General features: G+C 34.9%; 1 protein-coding gene across 1 annotated transcript in view; it reads right to left on the reverse strand.

Moving 5' to 3' along the window:
* Positions 1-24309, reverse strand: part of EMB3113 (Ribosomal protein S5 family protein) — a 46668-nt gene extending 22359 nt beyond the window's left edge. The window contains exon 1 of the mRNA XM_089821238.1: positions 23517-24309. Within this exon, the coding sequence (XP_089677364.1) occupies positions 23517-24205 (689 nt within the window). The 5' untranslated portion in view covers positions 24206-24309. The remainder of the gene's footprint in view (positions 1-23516) is intronic.
* Between the last annotated feature and the right edge of the window lie 426 nt (positions 24310-24735).

Raw genomic sequence — 24735 nt, forward strand, 5'->3', positions numbered from 1 at the left:
CTTCCCAATCAGTATCTGTGTATGTTGTCACTATGAAATTTGATACTTTTGGATACCATAACTAATAATCTTCGGTCCCTTTCAAGTATCTGAAGATCCTCTTCACCACCATAACATGTGATTCTTTTAGTTCTTGCTGAAATTTGGTTGCCAAACATACTGCATACATGATATCTGGTCTAGATGCAGTCAGGTACAACAAACCTCCAATCACTGATCTATACTTGCATGTTTTCAATAAGTCATCATCCTTAGTCAACTTGCAATCGGTAACAATAGGGGTGCTTATTGGCTTTGAGTTTTCTAAGTCAAACTTTTTTAACAATTCCTTACATACTTGGATTGAGAGATAAAGATACCTTTGATGTTCTAATTCACTTGCAATCTAAGAAAGAAATTCATTTCACTCATCATAGACATCTCAAATTCCTTCTGCATATCTTCAACAAGTTTCTTACACGGATCATCTTTGCCATTGAAGATGATATCATCCACATTGACCACAACAATCAAAATTATGTCAGGATCTACTTTGAAGTACAGATTGTTGTATGTCCAACTTTTCTATAATCCTTGACCAATCAAATATTTATCCAGCCTACGGTACCAGGCTCTAGGTGTCTGTTTCACTCATCAAAAAAAATTTATGGAAGTTTTGTTAATTAACTTAAGCCTCTATGAATTCATTTACTCATCAATTTGTTGACAGGGCTAAGGGAATTGCCTTATTTCCTAACCAGTTTTGAATTTCCACATAGAAGAATGATCATTTATTGGATGTAAGAGCCTAATGCCCATGAAATGATCATGTCTTAACATGTAAGATGTCAAACAAACACAAATTTGCAGGAAAGTGTGAAGAGTTTGGTGATCACCATGATGAACATGTGTTTGAAGAAACACATTTTGGTTGGTAGTCTATAGCAGTAGCATATCTAGCCATTGGAGGCCTATATGTTATGATTGGAAGTGGACTTATATGCCTAGGAGAAGGTGAATCCATCGTTGGTTGGTGGAGATTTGAGTGGTAAGGGCGAGATTGAAGAAGCCCTAGATTTAGTGAGGGTTTGAAGACAAAATTGGGGTTTTTGGTGTCAAAAAGCCTATAGGAGCAAATTGATTGCAGATCCCCTAATTGAGACCTATTCAACACTCTGTACAAAGTGGCAAGGTTGGGTATTAAGTTTCAAAGGGGGTTTCTTTGTAAAACTGGCCTTATTTAGGCCTTAAATCTGTCACAGCCAGCAATCAAAGTAAGTTGGTCCAAAACAATGTGGTTTTGCAGTTTGTGACCACAAAATGTTGGTAACAGCACGAAACTTTTCCAAGCTAATTTCACGTTTCTCTAAGCTTGAATTTGATATTTAATTGTTTAATGTTGATCAATTGATCCATTTCAATTCGAATATCAAATTCTTTTACTAAAGGTCTTCGTCAAGTCTTTTTCATTTTGTTTTCTATCGAGCCTTTGCTTGATTTTTGAAGCCTTCACAATCTGTTCTTTGCTTTTGAATTTTCTTTTGCTTCTTTTTAGTCCTTTGGTTTTTCTTATGTCATATCTTTCAATTTCCCCTTCGATTTGGTCCAACCTAGAGGTCAATCGGAGTTGTCATTCAAAAGTTATGCCCATTTTAGTGCCTCAAAAGTGGACATTTTAGGTGCAACAACACGAATTAAAAATATGATGTTACATTTTTATTTTGACATTCACTTTTTGAAAATATAATATTATATTCACTTTTTGTTATGTTTTTAAAGTTACTTTTACTTTAAATTTGTAACGATTCGGTCCAATCTAGAGGTCAATCGGAGTTGTCAATCAAAAGTTATGCCCATTTTAGCGCCTCAAAAGTAGACATTTTAAGTGCAACAGCACAAATTAAAAATATGATGTTACATTTTCATTTTGACATTCACTTTTTGAAAATATAACATTATATTCACTTTTTGTTATGTTTTTTAAGTTATTTTTGCTTTAAATTTATAACTTAAAGTGACTATAGTGCACTTTATGTTATAATTTTAAGTTTAGTTACTTTTTAATTTTTCACTTGAAGTAACTATATAACTATATAGTTACATTTTAAATTTTTTGTTTTAAAATCAAACACTTATTTAAATGTCACTTTAAAATGATGTTTATGTATTATTATTGAATAATATGATAAATGAATATTATTTTTGACCCATTTGATGACATTTTTATAATTTTAAGTGAAATACATGACTAAAAGGCTTCAAAAGTGGAATTTTTATGTGCAATTGCATGTAAAAACTATAAAAAGTATAAACTTTTCATGTCATTACATATAAAACTGACTTTTGAGGATACTTTTCATGCCGTTACATCAAAAGCTCATGAAACTGGACCTTTTTGATGCAATGACATGAAAAATAGAGTTTTTATGCTTAAACATCAAAAAGGTGAGACACTTTAAAACATGCATATGACCTCAAAAGGTCTGATTTTGCCCATGAGCATGTTTTAAAACATGTAATGCACTCCAAAAAGTGTCATTTTGCATGGAGACATATTTTAAAATGTGTTATGCTCATTGAAAAGTCCGATTTTGAGAAGAAAATGTGTTCTTGCTACTCAAAAATCCGATTTTGGCCATAACTCAAGATTTTCTTCATGGATTTGAATGAAATCTTTTGCATTCAAGGCGTTTTTGCTTGGTGATCATTTTGCTTCAATCAAAAATGAGTTTAATGTGCTGAAAACCGTTTTTGCGAGTTCATATCTAGGGCATGTTTTTGTTAAAAATTCCAAAAAAAATTCATTTTTGCCCAACATTTTTGCATGGAGATAAATCGTTTTGCCCTTATTGAGTGATTACATTGCATCTTGATTCATATTTTGTTGTTTAAACACCAAAACGTTTTATTTGGAAATCCATGGTGAAACACGTTTTTTTTTTCTAAAAACACCTCATGTGCTTGAATCTTTAAAAACGTTGGAAGTTGGAGGGTGTTTAGGGCACGTTTTCGCATTTTGCAACAAATTCTCCTTGTTTTCTGCCCTCTCTCATTCGAATTTGTAAGGTTGGAAAAGGTCTCACCATTTTTGAAAAAAAATTCAAACAAAAGAGCATCTTTTTCCTTCATATTTGGCATGTAAGTGGACTTCTTCCTTCTTGTAATTTAATTCATGCTTATCTTTGCTAATTTTATGCATGAAATTATTAGATGGTTGCCATTTGTGAAGATCTTTGCCATGGAAAGTGCATTTTCACTTTAAATATGAAGTTTTCTTTCATTTTCATGTTTTTGGTTCTTTCCCAAGTCCCAATTTTGAATTTGAGCTTTGAAGTGCATTGCATCTTGGCATGTTTGAGTTATTTTCCTAAGGTATGTTGTTTCTTTTGCATTTTGTGTTTTGCGTTTGTTTGCTGGTTTTTCTCCACTTGGAGAAGTTACAAGTTTTTTCCCAAAAATTTGTTTTTGTTTCATTTCATGCGAAAGCATCATCATCATTCACATTCCATTTCCAGGTCACGACATTTCATCTTTCACTCAACGAAATGCGATTACATTTTTCCATATCATTCGCCATTTGCATATGCATGTAATCCCATTTTCTACTTCCATTTTCACCCACTCACTTTTTGCTTCCATTCGCATGACACGATTACACAAAATGTTTTACATGTAATTGCATCCAGAAGGTCCGATTTTGATTAAAAGTCACATTTTGGAAAGTCAAAAAATGTCATTTTCACTTCCCATGTACTTTGACTTCTCCTTTTCACTAAAAGTGACTACAAAACTCATCATCTGACCTCTATTTTTCATTTTCATCTCTTCATATGCATTTGCGCTTACATGAGTAAATACATGTTTCCGCATCTTTCCATGCTTTACATCTTGACCTTCATTCGCACATACGTGTAAAGTGTATCTTTTACTCGCATTTGCATCTCATCTCACCCTCTACCTCCCGTTACATGTTGCATTTACACATACTCATTTTTCATACAATAACATCTTGAAAGCTAAGTCACTTTGTAAAAGTCACCAATCTCCATTTGCATGCATTCCCATGCACCAAGCACTTGAAGTTAAAGGTGTTGATGGAAAGTTGTTCCGAGTGTACATTCGGACATCGTCAAGAAAGTTTTCAAAGTGTCAAAGAATCTAGTTTGTGTTGATCTATAAAGGAGAATTCACGACAACTTGAGCAAGAAAAGATGGATCACATCAAGTTTCCAGTACAAAATAGAGAAACTTTCAATCCTATGATCATCTAGGAGTGCATCGTCAAGTACAAGGCCCTTTAGGATTGTTTTCTTCTCTTCCATCTTCTTCTTCTTCTTTCATGTTTGTAGTTGGAGAGGATGCATTGCATGAAGATGTGTAATTACATGTAATGTGAATTACATGCATGTAAAAGGATGTAATGTGAGTTGCATGTAACCTTTTATTTTCTTCTATAGTTAGACTAGGTCAAAGTTGGTTGAGTTGCTCCCACTTTTTCCTCCACCTTTTTTTCAACTCCCATGCCTATATAAAGGAGTACCCCTTCATTGTAAAATCATCATTATCTTTATGCAAGAAAACTCTAGAGAAATTGTGCCAGCATAACTTTGTTTGTGTATGCACTATTTTGAGAGAAAGTGAATACAAAGGAACATTTGAGACTTAACTTTGATTAAATGAGATTGTTATTTGTGTGAATTGTAAGCTTTGTCTATAATTCATCCAAGTTGTCTTTGATATTGTCTTGTGTTATTGGTAATTGTTCTAGTGAATTGAATAGAAAAGAGTTACAAAACAACTAGAGCCAGAGCTGACCAGGAGCAATTGTGAAAGTGTATAGCTAGAAGCTTTGTCTATAGCTTATATTTTCTTCTTAATTCGCAAAATAGTTAAGTATTATTACTTCAAGGAGTTTTTTTGCTCTAATTGTAAAGTTTTTTCCATATAAAAGTACAACCTAACTTAGAGCCAAACCGGTACATTTTAGCTAGCCTTTGAGTTAGTAAAAGTTTATCGGTATCACTATTTCCAGCTCTTGATAGAAGTGTAGTTAGAGATTCACCTTGCCCATTATTCGCTCTACGAGTAAGTGGATCCTTTCTTGAAAGTTAAGAACGGATATTGGTAACACCCTGTTTATAAAATCTCTCGACTTCTTGCTTACTTTGAATTGATCTAAGGAACGGTAAGAAGGGGGAGTTTTCCCTTTAAGTTAGGAGAGACTCTGTCTCACATGCTGTGGCTGGTCATCCTATTTTGTGACTAGATTTTTACCCAAGACTATTGGTTGCAAAATATCCACCCAACAAACAAGATACGCTGAGTTTTTGGTATGTTGGAGAAGGGGCAAATGGGCATCTCACTCTGTATTTTGTTTTAGAGGTCATTTGGGAAAACTCGAAGAATACATTAATTTTCAGCCGCTGGAGGCCTAATTGCTACTAGGCCTAATCAATCAGCATTTTGGGTGTGCCTAGAAGATGGACATTTGGTAAGTTATGATCTTAGAAACCCTAGTTGGACACTTGGGAGGATAAAAACTTAGTTTAGCCTATTGACTCATTTTGATGCATAAAAGAGTATTGAGCAATTTGCAACCTTGCAAAGTATTTGACAATTTGTCATAAGGAGTTAAATCCTTGCCACTGGTTCTGCATCAGACACGCCACCTCCTGATGTACAGTTTAACAGTACCTTCTGTAGCTGCCATTGAGAGACGAAAAGCATGATAGTACTGTTGAGGATGTCTCCACGCTCAATGAGCAGGATCTGATGAAGATCCAAGCTTCTTTATTCTGTTTCTTAATTATTTTTCTCTGTAATATTTTATTTATTTTAACACAGACATGGATGTGTTTTTGCCATTTGACATTTGGACATCAAATACACAATATTGATACAAGGTATTGATACACATTATCAATTTTGAAACTTGAATGTGCCAATTTTGAGCTTTGTCTCTAACATCTAGATATGAAATCAAGTTTAATATGTGATGTTATTATAAACTGTGTAGATAGATAAATGTATTGTTCTGTAAGCCAATATTGTTATGTTAATCCTTGTTATCATTCGGTAGTGATGTAATGAACATGGTTTCAGTTGTTAACAATTGTGTTGACCAACAACTGTAAATCTTGTCACTCAAACAACAACTATTATGACAAAATAAGGCACAATGTGCATCAAGTCTTCCCTGTTCTAAGCAATCTGTATTGAACACTATCCATAAGTGAAACTTTGATGTAACGAGGAATCTAATTATGTTTTGTTTGTTTCAGTATCTAATTTAACTATTGATTTGCAAGAACAGAGCATCCAAAAATAAGTGTCAATCTAAAGGAACAATGGGTTTGTTTGCATCAGTTTGGTCTCAAAGCATCCAAAGATATGCTAGAAGAGAATTTGTAGGATAGCCTTACTTAGTATTGAAGATAGTACTAAAGAGCTCAGAGGAGAGCTGTGGCTATTACAATGGATGTAGAGGTGGAGCTACTACATGATGTGACAAAGAGGATAATTATTGGAAAGAAAAAATAAACAAAGAATGAGGAAAAACAAACAAAAGAAGAGTGACACAAGCTGGAAAATTCGGAGTTTGAGTTGGAGGAATTATGGTAGGTTTTCAGACAGTAAAACAATAAGAAATTAAGCAAACCCAAAATAATTAGAAGCAGATAAAAAGAAAGTTGAAGCAAAGGCACTCAAGCGTTGTGAGAAGACAGAAGATATCGGTGGCAATAAGTACTCAACTTGTGAGAAAGAGATGTCTTCAAAGAGAAAAGACATCAAGTCTATGATTGGACAAGGGATAAAATCATATGGACAAGAAAAGATTAAATCCCTTAGGAAGTCAATAGAGGAACTAGCGGATGGAAGTACCTTAAATGTACTCTGCAAAGAGTTTGAGAGAGAGAAAGGTTAATATTAGGGACTTTGTTTCTGATAAAGTTTTAAGTTATGAAGAAGAGTAAATCTGCATTACCAGAGCATAAATTAGATAAGATAAAGCAACTAAATGGATAAAGATGTTGAGTTATGATACCTAGATCAAGGTGAAAGTATTGATAATCACCGTGGAAAAGGATAAGTTTTGGAAGACTCCAATGAAGAGGAATCAACCTCACTAGAGATCACCCAAGATATTCTAGCTGTAGAAGCAGTTCGTGTTAGAGATAAGGCAGCAGCAAGGAACCAGATTGAAGAAAATTTCGTCATGGAAGGCTAAAAGGAGCCCAAGCTTGCTGAGAATGAAGCTAGTTGGTGTGGAGAAGAATTCCTTCTGAAAGACTGTGACATTATGGAGGATGAATGTCAAGGGTGTCATATTGTGTGCATGCAGGAAGCTAATAAGTCATGGGTAGTAGTGTGAATGAAAAAGGGTACAAGGAGCCCAAGCTTGCTGAGAATGAAGCTAGTTGGTGTGGAGAAGAATTTCTTCTGAAAGACTATGACATTATGGAGGATGAATGTCAAGGGTGTCATATTGTATGCATGCAGGAAGCTAATAAGGCAACAAAAAACAGTTAAAGAAGAAAATGCGATCTTGATGATCAGTTATAAATTTATAGGGGAATAAGCAATGGAAAAGATACAAGCTGCAAGGGAGAACTAGAAAGGATGCTGGAGTGGCATAGTTCAAATAAGGAAGAAACATTTATGGAATTTTTTATTACCTAGATTTCTGTTTTATTTTGTTTGTCTGCAGGTGCAATAGAGGTCAAGAAGGCACAAGAGGAAGCTTTCCAAGGTCGAGTGAATTGAGTATCTGAAGACCTCACAAGGACTAGTGAAGTAGAGTTATAACTTTCTAAAACTCTTATAAATGATGAAGCTACTATAAAATTTGATGCCGCAGTAAGGACAACAGAAGGGTGGTGGAATGAAAGCTAGCTTAGAGGCAGCCATGAGAAGAATGAGTAATCAACTTGGTACCCAATACATACAGAAAAATATTAAAAGAAGAGTAAAGGAGCTGCAGTTAGGCCTAAATGATTAGTTTAGAAGTCCAACAACATGTGGAATGATTGACAAGAAAAGCCAAAGTTGGCTTTCAGTGAAGGAGAACAGACAGAGTTGGGTCTAGACCCTGAGCCCAACTAGAAACTGAAACGCACATACAAAGAAAGCAGAACATGAAATGAGAAAACACTGTCAACACATGCAGTCAAGGGAATATGAGTGATGGTGTTCTTTTCTTCAAATCTGAACACATTACATATTGAGATAGTCTAATTCCCTTTCCTTTTTCAGATCCCAACTGGAAACTGAAATGCATAAACAAACAAAGCAGAATATGAAATGAGAAAACACTGCCAACACATGCGGTCCAAGGAATATGAGTGATGGCGTTCTTTCCTTCAAATTAAAAAACACATTACATGTTGATATAGTCTATTCCCTTTCCTTTTTCATTTACTATCCCCTACACTTCCTACTCCAAAGTTCAAAGAAACAGCCAGAAAGAGCACTAACAAGCAGCACTCTCCTAAGGCAACTCTACTGTTTTAACACAGCTAACTACCCAAAATGGTTGGTTTACAAGTCTAACAACAGGTGGACAAGTGATGAGAAAAGCCAAAGTTGGCTTTCGTTGGTGGAGAGCAGGTAGAGTTGGGTCTAGACTTTAAGCCCAACTGGAAACTGAATGCATAAACAAACAAAGCAGAGTATGAAATAAGAAAACACTGTCAACACATGCAGTCAAAGCAATACGAGTGATGGTGTTCTTTTCTTCAAATTAAAAAAACACATTACATACTATATTCCCTGTTCCTTTTTCATTCCCTATCCCCTAAACTGCCTACTCCAAAGTTCAAAGAAGTAGCCAAAAAAAACATCAAACAGGCAGCATTCTTCTAATACAACTCTACTGTATAAACAAAAGTAAAGGTTTGGTTTAGAAGTCCAACAACAGGTGAGATAAAAGAGAAGAAAAGCCAAAGTTGGCTTTTGGCAGAGGGGAAGAGGTAGTGTTGAGTCTAGACTCCAAGCCCAGCTGAAGACTGAAGCTCATAAACAATTAAAGCAGACTATGAAATGAGAACACACTATCAACAGATGCGGTCAAAGGAATATGGGTGATGGTCTTCTTTTCTTCAAACTAAAAAACATGTTACACATAGTATATTCCCTTTTCCTTTTCGATTCCCAATCCCCTAAGCTTCCTACTCCGAAGTTTGAACAAACAGACAAAAAAAGCATCAAACAAGCAGCACTCTCTTAGTACAACTCAATTGTTTTAACACAACTAAACTACCCTACAATTGACACTTTTTTCCTTTCCCTGAAAAGACAAGGTAAGTTCTAACTACTAGTATAATTAGAAAAAGTAACACTTGATTTGGAGGTGCATCTTTTTGGGACACTAATGTTTTTAAGCTAATTTTGGAATACCTTGTGGAAAATATTGCATAGTAGGTTGCAAGCATATCACCCCCATATTGATAGTCAAACACAGGTGGTAAATAAGGTCCTAGGAAACTTACTGAGATGTTTGGATGGTGACAACCCTGTACAATAGGATCCAGTCTTATGCCAAAGGAAATTTGCCTAAAACTTCCAGCAATAACAAATCTATATGTGAATCGACATTTCAGATCATGCATGATGTAATTATTGAAAGAACTATAGACTTGATCTACCAATAGGTCTACAAGACAGCCAAGATGCTGCATATTTTCTAAAGAGCATTCCAAAGATACATCAACAAGTTTGACACAAATTGCAAGTAATGAATGAGCAACATAAGAAAAATGATGATTTGCTAAGGAGAGAAAAAAAATCCTCCAAGAAGGGGAAATGATCATGGTTGCGCAAGAAGAGCTATCTTCAAGGTGCTTATAACAAGCTAAAGCCCAAGTAAATTATGCATTGCAAAATTATGAAAACAAATGAAAATGGTTATCTGGCTGCCTTTCCTAATCATTTGGACATCAATCATATTTTTACTATGGCCAATCTTTATTTACATTCTAATAGGACAAACAATGATCAGCATGACAACGGACAACAACAGGACCAAGCAAACTGCCAAAGAAGCAAAAATAACAAAATGACCATGAGTTGGACACACAATTGGCTGCTGCAAGGTTCAATTCATTTTTTTAATTGGGAATGCCAATTAGATTCTACAATACCTAAATCATGACGGCCAACTTGCTAAAATAAAACAGAACAACCTATATGACTCTGAACTAGGAAGTTTGGAAAATTAAAACAAGAGGTGGATGACATGACACTAAATATCTTAGTTACTGGTTCGAAATATGGGTTCGAAGAACCAGTTTGCCGGTACGACAAAATTTTGGAAAGGGTTTTGGGTTCGTTCGTACAAAAACAAGTAAAAATTATAAAAAATTATATATATACATATTGATGAAGCCTAGAAGCATAGAGTATCATAAAATCATATGATTTAATCATTTAAACAACAAAAACACCATTAGCATAAACTTTAAACATGTAAGTTGTAATTATAGCATCATGAATCAAGCTCATACCATCATATATTCCAATTTTTAAGTTCAACATTAAAGATTCAAAACATTAAAACTAAATCACGATCCATGAATCATAACACAGCAAGTTCAAGTATCATTGTTTCAAGCTCAAGTTTCGACTAATCATTATGTATTAAATTTTAATATTCATCATATTCATTTTCTTTTTCTTCTACTCCTCCTAGTCCTCCCACATTAGTTGACTCAGCAATAGAGCTACGGCCAAAATAACCTATTTACATTCACTTTGTAGGGCTGCGGAACTCAAAAAAATATCAAATATGTTCTAAAAACCACTTAAAAGCTGCCCTTTGCTGGAAATTCGCCCGGGTTCGATGTAAATTTGAACTAGGCTCATCAAATTCACCTGGGTTTGAATTTCATACTTGTAGGTTCGAACCACCCCACGCAAAATGGAACCCTAACCGAATTTTGGTTGAACTAGACCAAGACCCCCAAACTATTTCGGACCTAGACGTGGTTCTGAGGGCAACCTAGTGAACCTAGGTAACTAAGCTAAATATAGAAGTAAACTGCAGTGTTGGCATAGTGGAGAAATCAAGGGGGATTGTTTGTCCTACACAAAGTTTACAAATGTCATGTTCCCTTCTTCAAATAGGATTAAATAATAATTAAATTTAAAATATAAGAGAATAACTCTTAAAATTTAGTTAATTAAAACATAAGGTCAAAAGGCATGAATGGAAAACTTGTGTCTCCATCAAACATGAGATATACAAGGGAGAGATGAGAACTTCATTTGAAGGTAGGGAGACAAAAGGAGAGAGGAAGGAAGAAAGAAGTTAAGAATCAAGTAAGAATTAAAGGAAGAGAAAAAAAGAAATGAGATGAAATAAGAAAGTGACTCCTTCAAAGGGCAATAGTTGTGAAGGGTTGTGACACTTTTAAAGATTGACAATTATGAAGGGTTGTAACTCTTTTCAAACGGCAGAAATGATGAAGGGTTGTGAGTTGTGACTCTTTCAAAGGGTGGTATTAAGAAAGGTTGTAATTGTTTCAAAGGGCATAAAGGATGAAGGGTTGTGACTCTCTCAAAAGGTGGTGATTGTGAAGGGTGTGGTAAAGAGGTGTGACTCTCCATCTCATTGGCAGATGTAAAAGGCACAAGGATTCATTTGAAGACGACATCCAAGGGAGATGAATTTAGAGAATTATTTATTATTCTAAAAAGCAACAATGAAAAGTGATGACTCAAATCTTATGAAAGGTGGTAACACCAAGGAAGTAAAAAGGAGAACTAATTCCAAGTATTAAAGGATTACATATCAAACATCACTCATGAATCGAGCCATCACTAAACCCTCATGATATCAATCAATCAGCAAGATCAAGCAAGCAATCATCACTTCACCTTGGGATCAAGGAACCGAAAAATTCGGCAATCAAGCATCAATCTATTAAATCAACAATCACCTAATCATCCATCAAACATCAATTGGAAATCGAGCAAACAGACCAACAATCAATTATTCTATCAAGTCATTCAATCTATAATAATCATACAATCATCGAACAAATCAGGACTGTCATGTCCGCGATCTGACAGCAGAACCATGTTATCAAGTTGTCTTACAAATGTAAGACTTCACAATTTCAGTAATCGATTGGTGAAACGAGAATTAGGTTGCTCCCAAATCGGTTGGCGAAACAAGAATAACTTGTTAAATTTATGTTAGGGAAAGGTGCCTTCATGAAGAGGCATCACCAAACAAACAAAGAGACACCGGTGCTTGAAGAAAAGGGTAACCACCTAAAAGACACAATCCTCCAGCAATATTAAAGGATATTTTAAGAGGAAAGAAGGTATCATCCAAAATCATTAAAAGGAGAAAAGACAATAAGAAAGAACAGCTGATAAACTCAGACCTGCAATCTGGGTATGGATATTATAGGGCACATACAGTGCATTAGAAATATGCTTATGACTATCTTTAGTGAATTATCTATGCAGTTCTGAATCATGATACTATGTAATTATTCATTTACTGAATATTTACAATTATAATTTAATTATATTGCATTGCAATCTGAGAATATTATATTATAATATTTGCTGCATACTATATGTACTTTCTAACTGTTGTAATCAGCCATTATAAGGAAATGGAGGGATTAGAGACTGGAGATAATAGTGACAACATCACCTTCTAAGCATGCCACCGCATCATCATATGTGAGTAAGCTTAATTACCGATTCGGCATATGAATCTGATTCGGGCACATGAATCGGATTCGTAGATTCGTGATTTTTTATTTTTCCCATTATATAAATTTATTCCAAGTTTGGCCTATGGGTCCTTGGGGATTTATGACGGATTCATGTGGGTTCGTGATGGATTTGTGAGGATCCACGTAGATTCGTGACAGATTCGTGCAGGATCCTTGTTTTGGACTGTGGATTCGTCTAGATTTGCAGTCCGCAGATCCAGGCGGATCCACTGTCCAAAACAAGGATCCTGCCTGAATCTGGACGAATCTTGGCATGAATCCAGATCCGAATCTGAATCCAAGCTCCTGGGCACGAATCCAGTAACTAAGTGAGCAAAGAGTCCCATGGCCCAAAGAGGGACCAAGGGGACAGCCTTTGGCTTAGGAAGTAGGGACTATCAGGGCACTCCCATTGTGAAACTCCTCATAGCCTCTATCATGGTGAATGAAAGCATGAAGATGCTCAATCATTTGAGGCAAGGTAGAAGTAACAAGATCAAAGGGTAATGGCAATAGGGCACTACATTAGGCCACCTCATGTGGATGGCATGGGCCACATGAAGCGAAGAAAGATGATGTATCTGCTCATGGGCCAAGGGTAGGGAGTAACAAGGATACCGCATCAAGTCAACCTACTTTATTACTCCTATGATTAAGACATCTTAATTCTGAGTCAATTAATCTATTTATTTAATCTGCATTTCCAATATGCTTATTTCTAACTCAAGAACGTGTACTTATAAATTATATTTATAAATGATCCCTTGCTTGCAAGATCTCAATCAAAGCAAAAAAGTATCTCCAAAACCCTACTAGCTTTAAATAATTATGATTGAGGGCAGAAGTTGGGTACTCATAACAAAGGGGACGTTGCAACAAGCTCACTTACTGAATACCCGAAGAGAGTATTTGCATGATTGGTTGGGCAAGTATTTACAACATTTACTCGCAGCATATTGAGTTCAAGTTTTCAGCAAGTTTTAGCACCAAACTCAAGAAAGTTCTCAATGAGCCCATGCCAAAACTCATTGGATGTCGTAAAAACGTGGAAAGTATACTGAAAAAGCTTCTTTTTAAACCCCAAACTCACACATCTTTCTCACACGGCATTTTTGCATACTTTGAGCGTCCTTAAGCAAATTGGTGAGGATTTGAAAAATTTTAATTCCCGAATTAGTTTTTTCTTTTTTTTTTCCTTTCAATCATCCAAATTTGTTCTAGATTACAGTTTAGTGTGCGATAATTTAATTTACAAAAAATTGGTGAGGATTTGAAAAATTTTAATTCCCGAATTAGTTTTTTCTTTGTTTTTTCCTTTCAATCATCCAAATTTGTTCTAGATTACAATTTAGTGTGCGATAATTAGTTTTTTCTTTGTTTTTTCCTTTCAACCATCCAAATTTGTTCTAGATTACAATTTAGTGTGCAATAATTTAATTTACAAAAAATTGCTGACTTATGTTATTTTATTAATGAAATTGCTGACTTGTGCTGTTTCTTTAATGAAATTGCTGGGTTTTTTATTCTTGAAGAAAGGGTTTGACATTAGAGTCAAAAAACGTTATTTTGGTCAAATCAATGAATGAAATTGCCAATCAACTGCCATGTCAGTCTAAAATGCATCTTACATATGTATTTTATTTTATCTTTTGTGTTTGAGTCAGTATTTCAATGAATATAAACATGTTGTAAGTTAAAGAGGATGGAATCCAACTTCGCATTAGATTCAGCATTAGCTAGTGGAAGCTATAACCCTACTTGGAACTATGCTATAGTGAAACCAACATCATGGAGTGTGATTTGTTTCTTACGATTAAAAAAGCTTAATGGAGGCAACAACTACCTCAAATAATATATTGCTACAATGCCCAAACATAGGAGAGGCAAAATGAGAGATGCAAGCAATCCTTGCATTGTTGGACTAGAAGAAAATATTGAGGGTGAGGTCACAAGCAACCATACCAACAACCATTAATACTGACATGTCAACAGAAACAAATGTAGATATGTCTAACATGGAGGAGTCTAGCCGTGGTCCAAGTATGCAAGACTCGTCCACTCATCCAGTTTGAGCATACCCCAATAATAGGCTTTTTCGTACCTTAAAGCATACCTAGAGCACAACCTTTATTGCAAGGTAAAAGGTAGAACAAGAAGGTGCACCAAGAGGCAACTAAGATGTGTACAAAGTTCTAGTTTTACAATAAGATTCCATTCCATGTGGCAGATATCCAATACTAGCAGAATTTGGTAGTATTGACCATTGCAAGGAAAGGGTATACATTGTCCACTCTAAAAGACTTTATAGAGAAGTTGCTCCAAGATGTTGCAAATGCAAAGATAACTGTAGAAGAACAAAAGAGGATGTGACAAAAGTTTGAATGTGTCATTTTTTCAAATGGGTGGATGGATGAAGAGAAGAGAAGGACACATCAAATTTTTCATAGTTTCGAATGGTGACATGGTTTCTCTGAAGTTAGGATGCCTCTACCAAAATAAAGACTGCAGCAAGACTTTGAGCCTAATGTTGAAAGATGTTGTCTTAGATGTAAACATAGAAAATGTGTTCAAGTTTGTCGGTAGTAATGCAGCAACACGCGTGTGGCTAGGAATTGCTTCAAAAGAAACATTTGTCACTCTTTTAGACTGCTTATGAAGCACATTACCTTGAACTTTTACTCAAAGACATAGGAAAAATTGATTGATTGAGACTAGTCGTAAAGAATGAGCATCACAAAATATCTTTATAATCACCCTTGGCTTCTCAACTTATGCGATAACACACCAAGCAGAATAAGCTTGTCTGACCAGATGTCAAAAGGCTTGCAAATAACTTCCTAACATTGCAAAGCATTACTAGCCTGTTGCTACTATTTTAACAGATATTTGTAAATCAGGCATGGTTGGACTCAAAATAATAAAAAAGGTCAATAGAGAATGGACCACAAAAACGATATTTGATAACATCTTTACAAAAAGAGCTGCAAAAATCATCAAGATCACTTCAAACTTCAATTTAAGTTTCAGATTTAATACTCACATTTTAAAAGTATTCATGTTCAATGTAGTTTTACAACTTATATTTGTTCCTATGTAGATATCAGAATCTGTGGTGATGGTTTTGCACTTGGAAGAAGGGGATTAAAGCATAATGGAATACATTTATGAGGTCATACATATGACCAAAGAGGACATCCAAAACTATTACCATGGGGATAGAGATAGATTTGATCCCATTTGAGATATCATTAATTGGAGGTGAAAAAATTAATTCCACCAATCCATTCATGTGTAGAGACATGGTTGGACTCAAAATAATAATAAAAGGTCAATAGAAAATGGACCACAAAAACGATATTTGATAACATTTTTACAAAAAGAGCTGCAAAAATCATCAAGATCACTTCAAACTTCAATTTAAGTTTCAGATTTAATCATTTACTCACATTTTAAAAGTATTCATGTTCATTGTAGTTTACAACTTAAATTTGTTCCTATGTAGATATCAGAATCTGTGGTGATGGTTTTGCACTTAGAAGAAGGGGATTAAAACATAATGGAATACATTTATGAGGTCATACATATGACCAAAGAGGACATCCAAAACTATTACCATGGGGATAGAGATAGATTTGATCCCATTTGAGATATCATTAATTGGAGGTGAAAAAATTAATTCCACCAATCCATTCATGTGTAGAGACACATTGCAAAGCATCAACTGCTTTTTGCTATCATCAAAGAAATTGTTTATAAATCAAGCAGGATGGACTCAACATATTCAAAGAAGGTTGATGGAGAGAACATCACAAAAAGAGTTTTTTTTTATAACATATTTGAAAACAGAGTTGCAAAGATCATAAAGCTTACTTCAAAATTCAACTTAAATTTCAAATTGAATCATTTATTTTTATTTTTAATAATTGTTAATTTTCATTGTAGATTTACAGCTTTAATTTGTCTGTTTGTGGATGTCAAAATCTTTGGTGAGAGTTTTGCCCTTGGTAGATGGGGATCAAGACCCAATGGGATACATTTATAAGGCCACATATAAGACCAAAGAGATCAAAGAGGCCATCCAAAACTACTATAATGGGGATAAAGATAGATTCTATCCCATTTGGGAGATCATTGGTTGAAGGTGAAAAAATTAACTTCACCAACTCATTCATACACAAGTGCACCACCTCAACCCGAAAATCTTCTACACTGAGAGGATGACACCCAAGGTTAAGATGGTGACATCATTGTATCAAAGCTAGAAAATTATAAGCAGAATAGAGGAAGGCTCTTTTTCTTGACGTTTGATCTCAAGTAGAGATCCATCTAGACACCAATAACAAAAATTAGAGCCTTTACTTCGTTGCACCCACTTTTGTTCTCCACTTGTTAAAGCAAATGAACCTTAGATGTCGAGTTAAAAGTGGTATTCATCTGATTATCTTATGATGATTCTAGGTCTAGTTTTCCTTAGGCTAGGAGGTCTTTATCGGGTTTTCCTCATCTACTTTCTCTTCTGGTGAACCAGGTGGGTTATCCTAAATTCATGTCTCTTAATGGGTAAGTTTTAGTACCTAACCCAATAAAGATCATATTTTACTCACTCACAACATAATGCATTTCCTCAAAGATGAAATTCAAATTCCCAATCTTCATATTGCAACTCCTACGGGAAATTCCAATCTGCCTTCTCCTCGGCGGGTTTTGGCCCATGAAGGTAGATTTTCCGACACAGGCAAAAGAGTATCAAAGAATGATAGTGGAAATCAGGTATCAATGATTGCATGGTCGTGACTTGTTCCTAGTTTGAAGGTTCCTAAGTTGCAATGGTGCACAGAGCATAGAATGATAGTCAAGGCTAATGATCGCAACATCACAAGGTGTTAATGTTAACTCTTAAAGAAGGTTGCGAAGGTGCGAGAGACAGCAGCAGTTAAGTTCAACAATTATCGCACGATTGCAAGCTAGAAGGCATTCAAGATGTTTCAGGTTGCAAAGGTGGTGATAAAGAGCCAAAACAATCAAAATTAAAAGATCGCACTGTTGCACGGTTAAGCCATGAGTGAATATTTCAAGTTGCGAAGCTGCAAAATGAAATAATAATTAGTGACCACAACATCGCAGATAGTAATGTAGTTAAAGGATTTTAAGTTGCCAAGCTGCGAACAATAACCCAAGATAGTCATCACATTATCGCATGGGTCAAAAGTATTGTATGATGGACGGTTCCGAGGAAGTGACAAGGTAAAGATGAAAGGGTTGCCATGTTTAAATCGTGATTGTTGATAGGAGATCGACGGCGAAGATTCAACCTTGTTGTGACTATTAGGATACGAATTATATAGTTTTGGCACCAGAGTGACTGTTACAGATCAGAAAGGAATATGAACCATTTTGAGGGTTTCTAACCATTTCTGCTTTCTTTCTCTAATGTATTGGATCGTAATTGATGACTATTGGATTTCTGAGCGATTCAAGTTCTATGTTAATGTAATTGATGAATCTATAATTGGCCAGGATTCCTAAGAGGGGGCCTAGATATGTAATTTCCTAAGTTAATGAAAAGGTCGGCAAATCTTGGTGTGAAATACTCTTTGTTACAGAGACAAGAAGGAAAGTGTTTGATACCATTGATTTACTGTATGTTAGTTTGTGTATTTCTTTCAAGTTCGATTAGAAATCTGAAGACAAACAAAGTTTTGTTTCTCAATTTGTTAAGTTTCTCGGATCCTTGCTGCAAATGTACTAAGCATTGCCTATAATTAGGTATATATTTTCCATATGCAACATCCTCTCATTTATATTGAGCATTCAATAAACAAATAATTAATAATACAAACTTAATTATGTTATATATATATATATATATATATATATATATATATATATATATATATATATATATATATATATAAGCTTATATCTCACATAATATTATATCTCATATATAATTATATGAATAACCATAGAGTTATCCGACTAAAGCTACCAAACATTAACACTCCCTCTTAGCAAGGGAGGATAAACACAAGACAAATATTACACCATTGGTAATTTCTCAGAAGTTTTCCATCATTAATATCGCATACGATATCAAAAGTATTGATCTCCAGAATATCAACATACGATATTCATCAATTACTCAAAAACAAAGTTTAGATATCACATTTGATAGCAAGACTATTGGCCTCCCAGAATATCAATGATATTCACCACTTACTCAAAATGTTTTAGATATCATAATACAAGTTGATTGTAAGATCGTCACCTTACAACAACTTCTCCCAAATACAAGTGATGATCATTTGGAAGTCGTCACTTCCTCATGATATACAAAGGGGATAGGCCCATATAAATGTCACATGGTCACAGTCCTCTTGACTGTGACAACATTTATTTATTTTTTATTTAACATTAGAAAAATCATCTTAGCATGGTCTACTCCCTCTTAATTAATAAGATCGGGTTCACTAAAGATTAACCAAATAGCATCCTCAGTCTTCTCCCTCTGAATCTTAATCTCCCTCTTTTTCTTGCAAGAACATTCTCAGAGGAAAAGATCAAGGCAAATAGCTCTTCTAAATAAAATTAAGGGAGACTAATTATGCTTTAATAAACATATATGCATAATAATAATTGAATCAATTCCTTAATATAGAAATTACCTCTAGTTTTGAGATTAAATCATTTCTATATTAACAATTATTTGATGAGATTCATAACATTCCTATATATATATATATATATATATATATAGAATGACATATTTTATTTGTACAAGGTAAGGTGTATATGCATATAATCGCATGTACATTATATGCAATTATAGTATACTCTTAACACTAGAAAGAACAAGTTGTAATCACATTAGGTAGACATCATATTATCACTATATAGTTAGACTAAATTCTATCCTTATAATTATATTTCATAACAACATTACAAGTTATTATTACCAACTCCGTAATTATAATACCAACTACATTTTACAACTAAGAGTTGTTAGTAAATTTTATATGTCCCTTCCTTATATATATTTGTTCCTATTATCATTTCTAATAATATCTTATAACATATATTATATTACTAATATATAAATCATCATACCTCTTTCCATTGACGGTGGGACCCTGACATGTATAACCTGTACTTACCCTGATGAGTTGCCAGATCTCAGGTCACAATTTCTCTTTTCATTCATTCCTCTGCCATAGTAAATTTGACCGACGAATTCTCTTATCTTTCTGTGGACCGTGGGTGACTAAGGACCCTGACTCACCATATGGTGGTTCCTTTTCCATGTAGTCGTTCTCCTTACCAATTTTATACTCACATCAATGACCTATCAAAGAGAATCCTTTAACTGACTTTTGGAGGGTGAGTAGAACCGATTCAACGTCTTTTCTCATTGTCTCCCATTAGCATATACACATCTATACATGTGCGTTCTTCCTATGCAGTCTATTATTGGTATTGATCAGAGTGTATTGATCTTTGTCTATTTATTCATAATCGCTTGCCTCTATAGTAATTTTAGAAGGATATGACATTGTGGGATATGGGCCCTGCCTCACTCCTATTTCATTTCCAATGTTTTCTCCTTATGGCAATATATGAAGTGACAAGCCTATTCAAATTCACTTATTTCATTATAAAATAAATTCTCATAACAAATGATTTATTGAGAAGTATTGCAGATTCTTGATTTGAACATTGCCACCGACAGATGATAAAGATTGCTCCATCGAAATGCTTTCCCAAGAGCATTGCCAATCTCCCATAGTTGTTGGAGAATACCCACGGTATCTACTTCTCTATTCTTGGTAGTCATTATTTGTACATCTTCTTCACTTTTTCTACAACAGATTAAAACATGGAGTCATCAGTTGAAATCTTCGTGCTACAGCCACTCTGAATGTTGGTTTCCATGAGAAAAGATGTGGCAACATAATCTGATGCATCTCTAGTGGTGATATACTTCTGATACATAATCTGATGCATGCTCCTCAGGCACATCAATAACGGATACAATTTTTTTTCCTTCACTTGCCAACCTCTTGATTGCAAAACTTTAGTGTTTTCTACCCTTACACTGATTCCAGATATTTGTTCCTGCTCTAATACCATGTTAAGTTTCTCAAATCCTTGCTGCAAATGTACTAAGCATTGCCTGTAATTAGGTATATATTTTCCATATGCAACATCCTCTCATTTATATTGAGCATGGGTGAATAAACAAATAATTAATAATGCAAACTTAATTATGTTATATATATATATATATATATATATATATAAAAGCTTATATCTCACATAATATTATATCTCATATATTATTATATGAATAACCATAGAGTTATCCGACTGAAGCTACCAAACATTAACACAATTAAACGAACTAACAAGTAATCAAAGAATTGCTAAGGTTAAAAGAAATATGTCAGTTGTGATGTGCAAATCATAGTTTTGCATCTTAGCTTCATATCATTTCATCCTACATTTTATTCATATTACAAGTTTTCACAATTGCATTATCGATTACACGGATTCATAAGATGTGTGAATTTCTGGAATTGATCCCATCCCAAGACCAATCCATTACCTGAGTTAGTCCTGCCTTGGCCTAATTGGGTTTGCCTCTTCTATTCTCTAGTCAAGAACATACCATAGTAGAATTAGAAATAAACAAATTTTTTGAAAATCATATACAAGGGCGTTGTACTATAATTCAGAGGGAAATTAGTCATCAAATGACATTTTTCCAACTGTTGTATTAAATTGTTCTTCACACATTTGGGCGCTTTGAGAGTTATTATAAGAAAGAACAATCTGTTTACCAACATACTTACATCTTACAAGTTACATTAAAAATTAATATTGCTTACTTAACAAACTTCTGGTTATCTTATTGTTGGTTCTTAGCAGAGATTAAAGTGAATACAACCTAAATCTTCAAAGTATCCCTTTGAATTTTGCTTCAGTCCATCCACATGAAAAAAGTGCATTAAGCTGAGTCAGCAATTCCTCAATGACCTAACTTTTGCACAATACACATAATTAGGCTTCACACAGAAAAGGTGGACACATCTACTCAAAAGATTATAGATATGGCGATAATGATCCTACCCGATTTTTATGTTAATTAAAAATGCTATTGATTTTTTTGAAAAGCTTGTCAATTTGATTGTGATGAAAAAAATAGTCTACCTAGAGTTACACAATTAAATTCATAAGCTTCCAAATATTCAATATTATGGATTGTGGAAATCTAATTTATCTATTAAAAAATATTGCTGATTTAGGGGAGCAAGATATGCAGGGTGCAGAAGCAGCAGAAGTAGGAGATTTGGAACGGGGGACATCATTAAACATGACATCTAACAAAAGGCAGAGGATTATTTACTACCAGCTAGTACCAAGGTGGCATCACATGCATGTAATTCTAGACCCAATGCGAAGCTGCAGCTAAGCGCAAGGGTTCTGCAATGCAATTCATGATGACAATTTTCAAAGACAATCATCATATATTTATAATAATTATCAGCTGGCTACTGTATTCACACATAGATGCTCTATCTGTACTTAAATCTATTAGAAAACACTCCCGCAACATTTTATAGACCTGATTGACACATTTTGTAACTGTAATTGCATTTATTTTAAAAAATTCAAATATTAACTTGTTGAAATTTGCCTAAACTCTTGTGGGGTTGGAAAATTTTGGTCCACCAAGACCAGTTTTTTAACTATAGTTCTCATAATAGCAAGTTCTTTGTAATTGCCTTGTTTTAAGTGAAAAAAAGAGCCGTCTAATGGATAAAGCTAGCTGTTTTAGATCTTAAAGAGCTGGATTAGAAAGCAAAATTCTTACTGCTAACCTTTTTGATGTAGGTAGGCATACATTTAGTTAGGTTAAACTACATATAAATGGTTTGATGGAGGGTTCAGATCTGGGAGGCAGCCCAACAGGGGTACAAAGCCTGCGAGCTACCAACCACCGAAGGCCACCACAGAGATGTTTTTAGCAACCCGATACAGGCACACTTGTGCCTGAAACCTCTATGGCTTAGAGCCAAGGACTGAGGGTTATCCACACCGCCAAAATCGCTGGGGGCACATTCCCAGCCTCATCCCTTACAATGTTGGAGCCTTCCACTCGGCAAGACTTGATTCCTGGTGGGCTCATTGACAATTGGTTAATTTTGAAATACAGAACTTTTAACTTAATCTATATATAGATGATTATTTTTAAAAAACAGAAGATCTATGGTCGGTTAAGGATTATTATTTGGGCTGCGTGTCTTTTATACTTTGCTCTTTTTCAATGCTGAGTTTGATTGGTTATATAGAGCGACTTAAAAATTTGTAGAACAGAAAATAGAGGTTTATCTGCAATGTCCGCACCCCTTCCTTTCAGAGCCCCATACTTGAAATCCATTCTATTTTCCTATTCAAATACAGATCACCATTTACCCATGCTAATCTTCACATTGAAATGTCACTCTTGGAATAGTTAACCTGCCTTTATATCCACTCTGTTATCCTTCTCAAACAGGGTACTTAACAATTTCCTATTCAACTGTTACCCGAATATTTTTGTAGCTATTTCTAGGCACCCGAATTTCTGGATCACGACTTTCTTGTTTTCACATAGGAGGCTATGTAGAACCTTGAAATAAAGTTCAACAGGAGGATGAACTAAACTAACCTAATCCCAGACAATTAGTTAACCAACGGGCAAATTCATTAGAAAACACAGAAAACAAGAAGTAAACTAGTGCGCATGACCAAAACAAACCAACCCACCTGTGAGGAAAAGTGAGGTTGTTAGTCAAGGGGATAGAGACGAGGTGCCTCCGCGCATCCACACCAGCCTTTTGCATGGCACCACCGACATCGACGGCCTTGCCCACGCCAACACCCACCTTGCCATTCCTATCACCAACCACTACAACAGCCCTCATTCGACTGTACCTCCCACCCTTCACCACTTTTGTCACCCTCTTCATCTGCACCACCACTTCCTCAAAGTTGTCCTTTATACTCTCTACATTTCTAGCCCCCCTGGAATCGAATCTAACATCCATCTCATCCACGTCATTGCCCAGCACACTGACTCCACTGTATGCGGGGCCATATATAGACTCGTAGGCTTTAGCAATTTCTAGTTCTGACTCTTCCATTACATCATCTAAGAATGTACTTACAAATGGGGCACCTTCTGGTTTTTCTACCTCCTCCTCCACCCCACCCTCTTCTTCTTTCTCAAATCCACCTTCTTCTTCTTGTGATTCTTCTGGTGTTTCTTCTTTTCCTTCGAATGAAAAGTATGCCATTGTTCTTGTCACTGGAATTGGACATTTGCTTTGAAAGGACACTTTTGCTTTGGGTAACGAAACAGAGCATTTTGAAGTGGGTGTGGACGATAATCTGGTGCAACCGGTGTTCGAGATTAATAGAGTGGAAAATTTAGAACAAATGGAGGCCGTAGCCATGGTCAAGCTCCCCGCAATCGTCCTTCTGGATAAGGGGCTGTGTTCCTAACGCAAGCGAATGCTGCAATAAAAATCCGAGGTTGTAGTTGCTTTCTGTAGTCTGTAAACTCAATTTTCATCTCCATTACCGATTATAAAATTTAATTTTCTGAAGGGTGTGCAAAATAATTCATTCATTATTTTTCTTGAATTTGTAAAGTTTTTATTTCTTCTTCCATTGCATGTCATCGGTGAAGCGATCCTGAAGCCAATAATAGAAAGCAGATTTTTTTTAATTAGTTGCATTTTTATTATATTTCTAAGGATGTCATAATTATATAATTTAAATTTTTAATTGAATTTAATTTATTTTTAAATTTTTTATTGTTATTATGTTAAATTTTGTATTTTAGATAAATACGGACTCATTTTTAAAAGTATTAGCTTATTGGTCTAAGTTGTCTAGTTTTTTGTTCTAAACTTGAACTACTTGTAGTATTTAGTTCACTCTTGAGTGAATCACCTACTTTTAAGATTACAAATATAGGATA

Source organism: Cupressus sempervirens, chromosome 3 (genome assembly GCF_028749045.1).
Source record: "Cupressus sempervirens isolate cs-2001-9-10 chromosome 3, ASM2874904v1, whole genome shotgun sequence".
NCBI lineage: Eukaryota > Viridiplantae > Streptophyta > Pinopsida > Cupressales > Cupressaceae > Cupressus > Cupressus sempervirens.